Genomic DNA, 12,737 nt, shown 5'->3' with positions numbered 1-12,737 from the left:
AAATAATATTATTATTATTTATTAAGAGTAATGTTGTAATTTAAAATGATTTATCTATGTAAGATAAATAATTAATAAATAATATGATAAATAATTACTTCAAAGTCTGCGAAAAGTTTTTGTATATCACTCACTATACAACTGATCGGCCTAAACTTGGTAGACCAAGACAAATGAAATTGGGCCTGATATCATAGTCATGAACTAGTGGGCTCTTCCAGAAAGAAATAGAAATCTGTATTTAAAACCCAAATATGATTGATACAGGCTTAGAGATCAAGCCCACTACTATAGTAGCATCAGTGGCTGAGATACGTGGCAAATTCATTGGCCAGTAGCAATTTTTCGCGTTTGCCTTGCTCTCTCATCAGTCGATTCACGCCATTGATTCAGGTAAATCGATCCACAAAATTCAATTTTTTTTCTCTGTTTGATTGGTTTTTTGTTTGAAACTTTATCTGTATTCTATGTTCAGCTGCATGCGTGATCTAATTTTTCAGTTTCTGTTCGATCCGGTGTCAGAATCTAGGGTTCATAAAAGGCTCAGAAGCTAGACTTTGTGTTTCAATTATCTTCATAGGAGCCTCCACGATTCTATTAAAGTTACGTCATTATTCATCCCTAATCCCAGTGAAGTTGTCTATTGTATTGTGTGATCTTGTTTTAACTCAAAAAATGTTTGATCGTAGCTGATTTGTGTATATTTTTCCTGTTTTTTTAGATGGTTTATTGTTTTTTAAGATATAATTGGACCTAGGATTGCATTCACCACTGGCAAAAACAACTGAGTGAACATCTTCGCTTTTAATTTTAATGCTTGTATTTGAAATGTGATGTTGAAGGATGGGATTCATAATGGAGTTTGCCGAGAATTTGATTCTGCGAATGATGGAGGATCCGAAGGAGAGGGACAGGAAATTTAGGGAGCGTTTGTATGATAGGAAAGACAAGTGCCAGAAAACTAAGGAAATGTGGAGCTTACCTCTGCGTCCCTATGGATTCTGGACCTTCGAGCGGCACAATGCTCAGATTTTCTGGGATTCTCAGATTAGCCAAGTTCCAGGGCGCAGGGACCCATATGATGACCTCATCCAAGAAGCTTCTTCGTCTTCCTCATCCAAATAATTGGTCAGTTTGTAACTTGTTCCCTTCTTTTTGTCGAAAGTGCACATAAGAAACTTTGTATGAGTATCACTATGACCTTGTGACAGTTCAGGACTAAAAATATGGTATAGGTTTTAGGGTCACATAATTCTTACGAGACTACATTTTGATGCAGACTATTGAGCTTTACGGGTTAATTAATTCTCATTTTTTCTTCAATATAAAATGTAAACTGGTTGCTTCTGAGATTTTTTTTATATGTACACCGAAAAATAAATTGTTGATATTGGATATGATTATGAATCCTAGTTGCATTCATATTTGTACTTATGGGAGTTGGAGGATTTGTATTATTCTCAATAGTGTAAAATGGAAAGCCTGTCATACTGCCTGAACCTGATGGATGGATTCTGGAAGAGTCCTTATGATATTTCCATATAAAGATAAAAGCTACATAATTTCTAACTTTGGCTGCACCGTTATGTAAACAGGTTGTTGCATATACTATTGGTGAGAATATTTTGGAACCTATTCGTTGTTGGCATTAATGTCACGAGTTATGGCTGCTGCAAACTGTCGTAAAACTTTGTTTCATCGTCCTACTTTTTATGTCAAGATGTATATTATTTCCAGCACAGGCATTTCAACTGTGCATTAAGTTTCAATGGCCTTGGAGCTGTTTCAGTTTTGATTTCTCCAGCATTAACTTCCCTCTGTTCACAAAATAAACACCTTCCTAGAAGGGCCAGTTGTTCACATTTCCACCAGAATCACCTCTACCAACACAACCTCCATTCTTACGTGGCGTTATGCACGTGATTCGTGGCAGAATTTAACTGTGTTTAATAAAAGCAATGATGTTTTATGCGCTCATCCAAGTACATTCAAAACTCAGATATAAACCTTTATGAAACAAATTAAGAACTAAAGAAATGCCGCAGACATTTCTTATCCCTGTCCGGTTTATGTTAACACTGCCTTGTTATTTAAGGATAGAGATAACAGCAGTTCTATTTTTGTTAACTAACGTGCAGAAGCTCAAACAAGAATCAGAGTTTAAAAATGGAGTCAGACGTTCAAGAATCAAAGTGTTATGATTGAAAAATTGTGTTGAGGTATCTGATGATTCTGTGTTGTTTTTCATGCAGTGGAATTTAAAGCATCTAGCTTTCAAGGAGTCTGGATAGAGATGTATTTTGTTTTTTACTGGCTATGTGCTGCAGATCAGCGAGACCAAGAAAGCTCTATATTCAAAACTTATTATTGTGGAAGCATAAATTATGGGATTGAGAATAAATTGCATTTTCTTCTGCATCTATGTTATTGATACTTTGTTGCGATCTGTGACTGCGTTTCTATCCCCTATCACGTGAATTGGTGGCATAAGGTTTAAGTAATGAGATATAGAAGAATAGAGAACATTTTCTTCTGCATAAATATACTCCTTCCCGTACATCCCATGGAAAATATCAAATCACATCCCACATTGACTTGTCATTCGGAGTTCATCTAAGTTGTTATGCGCTCCTTTAATAGGAACCCATTTTTCTGAAGGATCCTGGTTTTTGCACTTCTTTGGGACTCTAAGCATCCTTTTATTGAGTTATATTGTGCCGGAAAATCAAATATAGATCAAGCAAAGACTTATTTTGTGACGGTATATTGATATATCAACATAGATCAAACAACATCCACAGAAGCAGCAGAAAAAGCATCTCGGCAATGTTCTTCCAGAAACACGTTTCATCTTATGAATTTAAAGCAGAAACAAGTATATTAAAACTGAGGAGTTTACATATTTCTATGTGCCAACTGTTTGCTTCTTACTATTCAAATTCTAATGGGTTTGCTCGACAATTTAGCCCTCAGCTCTTGCTCTTCTTTACCGAACGGAATCACGAAATCCCCACGAGGTATCTAATTTCTCACGGCAAAGATCGTCTATGTAGTTGCAGATTCCTCAATTCTTGTCTTTACTACTCAATTTCTAATTTCATAATTTGAACAAGCCACAAAATGCATAGAGACCACCAAAACAAAAACTATACACACAAAAGTATCAATTCCAAATCATTTACACAAATCTTTCAATCCACAAGATGAAAAACTCCCAAACCCAGACCTGATGTTTTATAATAAAGGACTCTTGAAAACAAATCCAAACCCTCTACTCCTCATCCGATTCACTGCCGCTTGTGCTGCCAGTATCTGTCTTCTTACCAGCAGCTTCCTCCACCTGCTTATAAGCCATCGCCATTTCTTCCACAGGAACCAATGGGATATGGTTAAATAAACTATACCCTTTTGTTGCCATATCTTTAACCAAATTGTTGTACTTCTCCGACCAGTGCACAGCTGCAGGAACAGCAACCTCAGATGCTCCATGCAGAGCAGGATACTGGTTAGCTTTGAACCAAAAGAGAGCCAATTGGTTCACAGCTATTTGCTTTGAAATTACACCAGCATGGGAAATTGCAGTAAACGGACCAGCAACTTTAGCTTCCTCTGCCAAGTCTTGTGCTATTACTGATGCCTTCTTCACGACTCTCCGAGCTTTAGAGACAGCTTTTTTGGCTGTGGGTGGAGCATTCTCATCAAATTTGTAGACCGCCTCATCCACCTAAGAAACAAGAATGAAATTTGAGTTCTTGAGGATCCATTAGAGGCTGGATACAAAATGAAACTGGACCACATATAGCAACACTCGGTTTCAATCGAGGTAGGACACGAGAGAATAATTGAAGGCGGCTAGAAGAGGTCAGAAAGCGATTTCGTAAATTCAAGAGACTGAAATATGAATTTTCAAAAAAAAATTTGATACAAGTTTTTAGTTTTCTTACTAAGAAGCCCAGCGAAACAGGGTTGTGGAATAGTAAGCAATAAAGCTTAAATTATCCAATTTAAATCAAGATGTTCATTAATCACTTGATAAACAAGAAACTCCCGACTACAGTAATTCAAAACTTTAACTTGGCTAACTTAATTACATCGGAAGACAAGTTTTTCCTTCAAAATGACATAGTACTTGGAGGATATTTTTAATAACTTTGAACATCCTGGAAACTTTTGTCAATTAAAAAGGGAAACAACGAGCATAAACATGATATCATCCTGATTACAAACTTGTGTTCGAAAATACAGTTGCAAGAAATAAAAAAACCCAAATCCAGCTAAAACAATAAAACAAAAAAAATGAGAAATATTTTTTTGGAAAGAAACCGAATACCTTCTTGTCGAGAAACACAAGGAGATCACCAGGAACACCCTTAACTTTCTGGTACACTGGATCAACCACGGCCGTAACGGCGTTCTCCACTGTTTCAACGGTGGATTTGAGCGGACCGGAGTTCTGTTTGGCGTTGTCGTACAGATTTGACACCACCACGAAGGCGTGCACCGCCAAAATCTTCAGAAATTCAAGGTGTTTCAATTCCGCATCACTTCTCTCAACCTCAACATCAACCTGGCAACAAAAGAACCGAAAAAATGCAAATTCGTAAACAATTTGAAGTAAATAAAAAACTAAACAGATAAAATATTAACAATTACCTCAGACGAAGCCATATAAATCGCAAAACTCGAATCGAGAATTTCTACAAGAGAGAACGAACAATAACGTAAGCTTAGGGAACTGGAAACTTCTTACACAAAGTCGGCGAAGAAGTGTGAACTGAGGCGTACGATGTAATTTACATAAAGATGTGATGAATGGTTAAATAATGCCACGTGTCTTAAGATCTGAAGGGACTCTTAATCGAGTGGAGGAAGAATATTCTAGAGGAGGCCGCAGCTGATTTAACCTCTGTTTTATGCATGAATCGGTGGATGATCATTATTTATTTTGGAAACCCCATACAAACTCTCCTACCAAAAGATTTTTTTCCCATTTTTATCACAAAATAAATTAAATAAAAACATCTCACTAAAAAATTAGAAAAAATAATAAATATGAAAAGTAAATTATATATTTGAAACAGAGGCCCGAGACTGAAGATGGCGGAGAGTGATTGTTGGTGTCATGAGATTACACGGACAATGAGTGGCTCCTGACAGGCGAAGGAAACATGAATAAACTGAACTTACACAAGAAGGAGAGGGATTCTAAAACTATTCAGGTATGAGACTGTGCAGTTAAAGAGTACCTAAAAGATTTGATAGTATTACTCATATCAAGATGATGAATTTTTTTTGGAAACTCATCACATAAAAATTCCAAAATTAAACATACTTGACTTGAGATATTCTGAATTTGAAATGAATGAAAAAAAATCCAATCAGACAGAAAGAATATAAACATATTATAAATAGAAAAAACAAAGTATCTACTAATATGGATATTATAAAATATATAAGCAACAATTAAAAAAAAATCTTAAATTTGAAATGAGTTATTGATTTGATTTGATTTGATTTGATTTGAAAAACATATCAAACAATTTGTTTGGCGCTGCCCCCATTCATGCATATGATGTGATTTTATGGACTCGTTGTTCACTCATCAAGCACTTTAGATACAACACTTCCATATTCAAATGCTTTGGTGGAAATGGTGTCATTTTAAGATGTTCAATTACTGATGTTTACAAATAGCATAGAAGTAAGTTTATAATTTTTTATTAGTAGGACAATATGAGATTAATTTTGAGATAAACTTGGGCTAAAGTGTTGCCTCAAGACTTGGAGAACTAAACTCTTCTCTTACTTGTCATAGGGGAAACAGAGGAGTTAGCAAGAAGTCATCGTAGAAGTTGAATTGGGTTTAAAAATTAGGAGTGCTTCGGTGTCGTTTCTAATAAATTGGTTTAGACTTAAAACTTGGTGGGGATAAAAAAAAACTCAATCCGGTAAAGTCATCTCAAATGCAAAAAATATAATGAAAAACAGAGGGAAAAAGTAGAAGAATTTGCTTTACATCATCATTATGTGAACACACGATAACATTATTTTCTTTATGCATTTTCTTACTATTTTTCTTTGTCGCTTTACATCATCATTATGTGAACACACGATAACACTATTTTTCTTTGTTGCTTTACACCATCAATATTTAGTCGATATTTGACTCCACACTGATTGTATGAACAGATGATAACTAAAAGATAATCTTTGAAAATCAATTAAATTCCTAAATAATTTACTCACTCCCTCTTTATACTATTATTATCGCCTGATCTTTTCATCCTAAATAATAAGTTATAACCACTACATATTAATTCACAAGAAACTCGTAAAAGTGAATGAACATTGATAGCTGAATCAAAAATTGGTTTTTTGAGATAAACTCGAAAATGATCGAAACATTTTTTTAGCCAAATTGGATTACACTCCTAGTTATACCCTCACATTTGGGTCAAATTCAGTAGAGTTAACCAACACAACAAGCATACCCAACCAGAATAAGCACTGAAATCACAACAGCAAAAGAACACAAACCTGATTTTAAAATAAACAGAGAGACAAACCAGGAGTAAATATAGTTATTCTGCTCCATTTGAAAAACGTTGGGGTTTTAATAACTTAAATTACTTGCCTTGACAATTGTTAGAATTCCAAGACTAAGCTAATCTCGATCTATCTACACAGTCAGAGATAGAAAACAAGCCAATAATCCGGGAGTCGCGAAATTGCCTGAGATCAAACTATGTCATGGGTGAAATGCCAAGTAGCTTTCGACCTTCACTTCCGACACCAATTGTAGTATTCAAACTTATTCAGAGAACGGTTTAGAAGAAATCATGGTCCAAGAATTTTGACGAGAAAATGGGGGATCATCTTTCAAATGGGTCGCCTAGGTTATAATCTGAAGGGCAAACTGCTGCTGCTATTTTCTCTTGGAGATTATATTTCTTAGCGATCAGGGGCCTTACATCTTCAACTCCGATTAAACTTTCCAAAAAGGGCAGGAGCAATAGCAATTCAGTGTCAGATCGGTCATCAAACCAACTTTCGATTGGTATTCCATTATCCACTTGGAAACCAAAAGCCTGAATGGAAACAAAAAACAATGTCCAATTCGATAAACCTCAAAGTTTGGTTAGCATTGTCGTCAAAGCGCTGAATATAATATTCTTTTCTAGAACAGCAGGATCAAAAAGTTTTCATCATGCCACTGAGAAAATTGTGGAACATAAGCGTTGGAACTCGTTGAAAGGTTGCATCATATAATCTCCATCCATTTACAAAATTATATAAAATTCAGCTAGAAGATGAAAAATGAAATGGCTTTCATAAGCTAGCACTGATTCGGAAAGCTTCCGAAGTAAAATAAACAGTGATATTACCTGAGGAGAATTGTCAATTATAATGACTTGTGCCAAGTCACGGCCAAGAACAGATAGATCTTTGAGGTAATTCCCATCAACAAAAACACAAGAGTCACGATATACACGATGTCGAAAGATTTTCCTCTTTGGGTCCAGGACATTTAGAAGTTGCTCAGCATAAATGCTTTGACTGGCAGTAAAGATGACGATCTCAAAAAGTCTGGATACTCTCTCCAGAAATTCCCTTAGATGAGGACGGCATCGCACATATACTGTGTGCTCCTTTAAGTTGAAATTAACGGAGAATGTGAAATCAGAATCATCACATGGCTCAAGCGTAGAATGCACCAATGTCTCTGCCAAGCATAAATCTTCATTTGAGAACATGTCACTATACTAGCAAAAGAGACGCAATTGATCTAGCAGGCATATGAGAAGAAATTTGGCAAGGGAAAAAGTAGTCGAATATTCAGCACTGCTTCAAACAAAGAGAACTACTAAATGACGGCAGATACTAATAATGATTTAGAAAGCACTTGCAGAGTTCCCAAGTACTTGAGCAGTAACTTGATGCATGTGATTTTGCTAATAACCATAGCATTAAGTGATTCAGACAATGTAATTTTTAATTCAAACCTGCATAAAAATCATTAAGATCCCCCGTGAAAAGAATTTCTCCAACCCAGAGTTAAACAAACTGAATCGAATCGAATATGATAAAAAAATTGAAGGTTCGAACTTGGCTCGTATTAGTTCTAATCGAACACTTTTCGAAGTTTGAAAATTTTGGCATGAATTCGGTTCGAATTAAAGCTCGAGTTGGAGTTCGGCTTGAAAGATTTGAACATGTTCGCGAACTATTACTCGAAAATAAGTACTCGAAAGCTAGAAATGTATTTATTCAATATATAATTATATTATATTAATAAAATATTAAGGCTCGAATGCGGCTAGCGAACAAACGAACAAAATAATTTGGACTTGAGTTTGGCTCGAAAAAAGAACATGTTTGAATTCGGCTCGAATTCGATAAATACGAATACAAATCAAATATTTTTCGATTCGGCTCGCTCTATTCGTTTACACCTCTAACCCAGAGTGAGATAATTGGTTGAGATCTCGCAGAAAAGCCCTCACATACATGAAGGACAAAAGGAAGAGAGAAATTATGTAAACATTTTACCATCCAAGTCCAGAACGAGAGAGGTTGATGGACAGCTTCTTGTCTGTTTAGGCAGTAGCATATGCCTAAAAGTTGGGACCACTGAAGACAAGTCTGGTAGATTCTTGATGAAAAAGTATGGGTCAAAATCATCATATTCTTCACCATCCTCATTATCCCGCGAGACAACGACCGACATGTGATCTTGATTATTCTCATCTACACATTCTAGGTTGGAATTTTTCATGGAAAGATATATAGCCGAAACTTCAGGTGACAGACCGGCACCGCCTAAATTTATAATGATAGCATGATTCAGCAGACAAACTTATGAAAAATGTTGGGGACAAGAATACAGGTTTCTATTCTACTAGCACATACCAGGGCAATCTATATGTGTGTTCTTATTACCACATTCCTCGATATTTTGGCTCCCATGATGAAAAAACGAGCAGAAGTCTGCTGGAAAGATTAGGGTAATTGAATCCATATAATATAAGATAGAGTACACTAGATAAAAATAGGCCCATAATTATTAAAAAAAAGCATAGAGAATAAAAGGAAATCAGTTATTTTCTCAAACTACCTCCTCTTGAAATTTCCGCTCCAATACTTCTTGCAACATGAAAGGATGGAGAAAATATAGTTTCCATGACACAATTAGTAGCCTCATTGTCAAAGCCCTAAAAAACGACAAGAACCAAATTTCATATCACCTAATATGCTTCTTGTTTCTTAACACTGTAATTTGACATGTTAAATTCCTCAATAATTACTGTACAATCGAACAAATACCAATGGAAGGTAATGATATGTATGAAGCACTGCAGATGAAGCATAATACATGTCAAGATATGTTGCACATGCAAAGCATGTGGTTACCTGATTAGCTATACAAGAACTGTCAAATCCAGAACCAGCATCATAGCTCAAACATACATCTGAATCATCAAACTCCACTCTGAATTTGGTATCCAAATTTGTTCCACCGACCGGCTCCTCAGCAGCTTTAGAAAGTGTACCAACTTAAAAATTGTAAGAGAAACCACGTCAGCAATTTCAAACCACAAAGTTGCATAAAAAAGTAGATCTTTCTAGAAGTGATGACTAATTAGTAAATGATGTGTCATTAAGAGAAAACTAGAAGATGGCATCATTGATAGTAGAGGCGAAGTTAAGCAAGGAGATTTATCCAATGGAAGAAAAGACTGTTACAAGGCTGTCGATGGATAAGCAGTTCAAATACGCACCAACTTTTTTCTTCCTAGCAGAAGACGTGATTAGCTCAGTAACTTTCTTTGCTTGAACTTGAACTTGAACATTTCCCACCAGTTTTTTTTGTAGTCTTGAAACCCTAGGACTGGGTAGGTCTTGAGAAATTCTTCCAGCTACTTTTTTCCTGGTCTGCATCTCGCATAAAGGGATTCAACCCAGACTCCCAGCTTCAAGACAAAAGCGATGAATTTAGATGAACCAATCAACCTAGATATTAAGTCACCAAGTCTTAGTTCCACTCTTCAGGAGTGAAATACTCAAGTCTTAGAACCAAATCTGGGAAGAAAAGGAGCCATCAATATCCATAAAGCAATACTGATTAGCAAAAAATTCATTCTACTGATCAGAATCAGAAAATGTAGGCAAACACAAAACAAGGCAATTATTCATAGCTCGACTGAGTGTGGCCAAAAGATACGAGTGCAAAACACATCCATGGTTGGCAAACCAGTAATATGCAATTCTACAAGCAAGCACGAAACATGAAAATGCTCAATTGAATTAATCCACAGCAATAAAAGCATAAATTATAGATAATTGGATCGAGAAACACGCAATAAGATAAAAACACAAGAACTTCACAACACAATCTATTCACCCAGCAATTGATTATACTAATCATTAGACCAACAAACAAACAAAAACTACACAAACAATAAAATATGAGCTGATTCTCCAGCAAAATGCATCGAATCCTAAACTCAAAATTCTCCAAAACCCTAAGAACAACACATAAACCAGCATAGCAACGCATCAATAGCATATTTGAGCTTAATTTAATGCCAATTAACTCAGAAGAAACAAATAACAGGACGTACCTGGAACTGCAAGTTGAAAAGATCAACAAAATCGCAGTTCCTTCGAAGCAGCACAGCAAGCTAATGAGGTGGAAGTCGAAGATTGAAGAAGTACCAGGGTTTAATTCAAAATATTGGAAGAGTACTGATTTTTTTCCTTTCCCTCCGAAGATTGGGAAATGAAAAAAATGAGAGGGAAAATGAAAAGGGATGGAAATTCCTTTTGAAGAAAACTGAGAAAAAATTACAAATACTGTGTATTGTTTTCAGTGAGAAATATACATTTATGTTCCCCTTGGCTAAATTCTCGATTTATGTCTTTGTATTCATGGATGGACAAATAAATAAAACAATCGCGCGTTCGTACGTGTACTTCACATGCGGTGCTAATTTAACAGCCACGTCAGCAATAAGTAGGTTTTGGATTGGTTTGAAGCTCCATACATATCATTCCCTTTATATGAGCAAAGATAAATTGAGATTAGTGTCTCGATGATATGGTAATTGGCCATCTTTTCTTGATGAGTATTTTTTTTGTGAGACGATCTCGCGAATTTTTATCTGTGAGATGAGTCAATTTTACTGATATTCACATTAAAAAATAATAATCTTAGCATAAAAATTAATACTTTTTCATGGATGACTCAAATAAGAGATCCGTCTCACAAAATACGACCCGTGAGACCGTTTCACACAAGTTTTTGCTTTTCTTGAGATACAGCAATTTCATTTGTCATAACATATTGAAATTGTGAAAACATATTGAATCACAAATTCAATAACTAAAAAACGATATGAAATATCTTTGTTATAATAGAAAGATGAAAAAGTTCAATATAAATGTGATAATGATTTTTGAGTATCTGAAAAAGTGTTTAAAACAATATTTGATTCTCTTATTTAATTTTGTCTGTAAGAATATGTTGTTTCATCATGTATGTATTTGAAGTTTTGATCAAAAGACACATTTTGGAATTCAGAAAATCCGCTGAAAACTAACACATGTTCGTTCGTGAAAACAAGATTAGAAGCGCTCCCGTCATGTTCATGAAAACTCACTCTTATTTAATTCTGTTTGTCTGCATTTCCAGGCAGCACTTGGGACACTAAGGCGTTCCCTTTCGGATGCTCCAATAGTTCCAAGGCAGCTTTGGAGCTCTTTCGCGTTGTTTTCTTTTACGAGTCTTTCTTGATTTTCGTTATTTAATTTCAATTCATCAATATCACAACAATTCCAACATAAACTTATTGATATTTTAGATCGCTAAAAGTTCCAAATATATTCGATGTTGTTAAGATTGAAATTTGGACTTAACTCAACCTCAGAAGCTAGTTCAAGAGAGGAGAATTGTCCAAGTTTATATATGCAACTCCCGATTTATTTATCCAACCGATGTGGATAACTAACAGATGTCATCATAGAATTCATAAATTATATTTAATAGGATTACCAATGAATCGAGTACGACTAAAAACTAATTAAATTATTTTTTGAATCTTCTTTTTGACATGAATACAACGTATGAAGTTCTTATCCGAACTCGATTTTAGTTACATGAAATGTAAACTAGATTAATGAGAGACTCGAATCCAGAAAAAACACGAGCCTAAATTTGAGCTTAAAGCGTGGAAAGCCAGAGACAATCTTAAATTATTACGATTATGATTTAGTGTTCTTGACAAATTTATAAAAATAAATTTAAATTAAGATTCGTCCATCAAATAAATCTCTGCCCAAAATTATATTTTGAATAATTTTGTTGCATAAAAAAAAGTTTAATAGGAGCATTGGGAAATCAAGTGGAATCGTAGCAATATATATTTATTACAAGACCCCACAGTAGCAGACAGAGAGACGTACCCAAGGACCAGCCTTGTCCCCCGATAATGTAATTTGAATTTAGGGGTATCCGATGTTCCTAATGGCGGGCCGCCAGAGTTTTCTGGTTGTTCTGGGAAATTTTTTTATTTTAATTGAAATGACAATATTTTTATAAAGTAAAATTAATAATTTTTTCAAGATCTTTATGTATTTTTATTTTTTAAAAAATTAATACTATCGTATTTTTTTAATAAAAGTTTTAAAAAATGAGTATCTCTACATGCTTTCTGACGTGCAAATTAGTCTTGTGAGTA

At 35.0% G+C, this 12,737-nt stretch overlaps 2 protein-coding genes across 3 annotated transcripts; one reads left to right on the top strand and one right to left on the bottom strand.

Moving 5' to 3' along the window:
- The first annotated feature begins 258 nt into the window (after window positions 1–258).
- Window positions 259–2,446, top strand: LOC140989293 (uncharacterized). 2 transcript variants are annotated; one of them, XM_073458465.1, is made up of 3 exons: window positions 259–393; window positions 843–1,128; window positions 2,253–2,446. In XM_073458465.1, the coding sequence occupies exon 2, from the start codon at window positions 844–846 to the stop codon at window positions 1,123–1,125; it is 282 nt and encodes a 93-aa protein (XP_073314566.1). In that variant the 5' UTR covers window positions 259–393; window position 843; the 3' UTR covers window positions 1,126–1,128; window positions 2,253–2,446. The 2 variants fall into 2 exon arrangements, with proteins under 2 accessions (XP_073314566.1, XP_073314567.1); XM_073458466.1 differs by lacking the exon at window positions 259–393 and adding an exon at window positions 615–635.
- A 681-nt stretch (window positions 2,447–3,127) lies between these two features.
- Window positions 3,128–10,872, bottom strand: LOC140990142 (uncharacterized). The gene is made up of 11 exons (XM_073459720.1): window positions 10,623–10,872; window positions 9,780–10,080; window positions 9,412–9,554; window positions 9,116–9,212; window positions 8,911–8,988; window positions 8,551–8,820; window positions 7,386–7,723; window positions 6,875–7,088; window positions 4,654–4,742; window positions 4,331–4,567; window positions 3,128–3,724 (listed from the first exon to the last, which is right to left on the bottom strand). The coding sequence occupies exons 2-11, from the start codon at window positions 9,937–9,939 to the stop codon at window positions 3,272–3,274; spliced, it is 2,079 nt and encodes a 692-aa protein (XP_073315821.1). The 5' UTR covers window positions 9,940–10,080; window positions 10,623–10,872; the 3' UTR covers window positions 3,128–3,271.
- Window positions 10,873–12,737: the final 1,865 nt, after the last annotated feature.

Source organism: Primulina huaijiensis, chromosome 12 (assembly GCF_012295235.1).
Source record: "Primulina huaijiensis isolate GDHJ02 chromosome 12, ASM1229523v2, whole genome shotgun sequence".
In the NCBI taxonomy this organism is placed as follows: domain Eukaryota; kingdom Viridiplantae; phylum Streptophyta; class Magnoliopsida; order Lamiales; family Gesneriaceae; genus Primulina; species Primulina huaijiensis.
This window is presented reverse-complemented; position numbering and strand designations above follow the sequence as displayed.

Excerpts from the sequence above, each read along its gene's own strand:
- LOC140989293 (XM_073458465.1), top strand. The coding sequence starts at position 844 with ATGGGATTCATAATGGAGTTTGCCGAGAATTTGATTCTGCGAATGATG.
- LOC140990142 (XM_073459720.1), bottom strand. The coding sequence starts at position 9,939 with ATGCAGACCAGGAAAAAAGTAGCTGGAAGAATTTCTCAAGACCTACCC. Across the intron at positions 9,213-9,411 it reads GTTCTTGTATAGCTAATCAG|GGCTTTGACAATGAGGCTAC; the intron begins GTAACCACATGC and ends GTCGTTTTTTAG. Across the intron at positions 8,821-8,910 it reads CACACATATAGATTGCCCTG|GCGGTGCCGGTCTGTCACCT; the intron begins GTATGTGCTAGT and ends TTATAAATTTAG.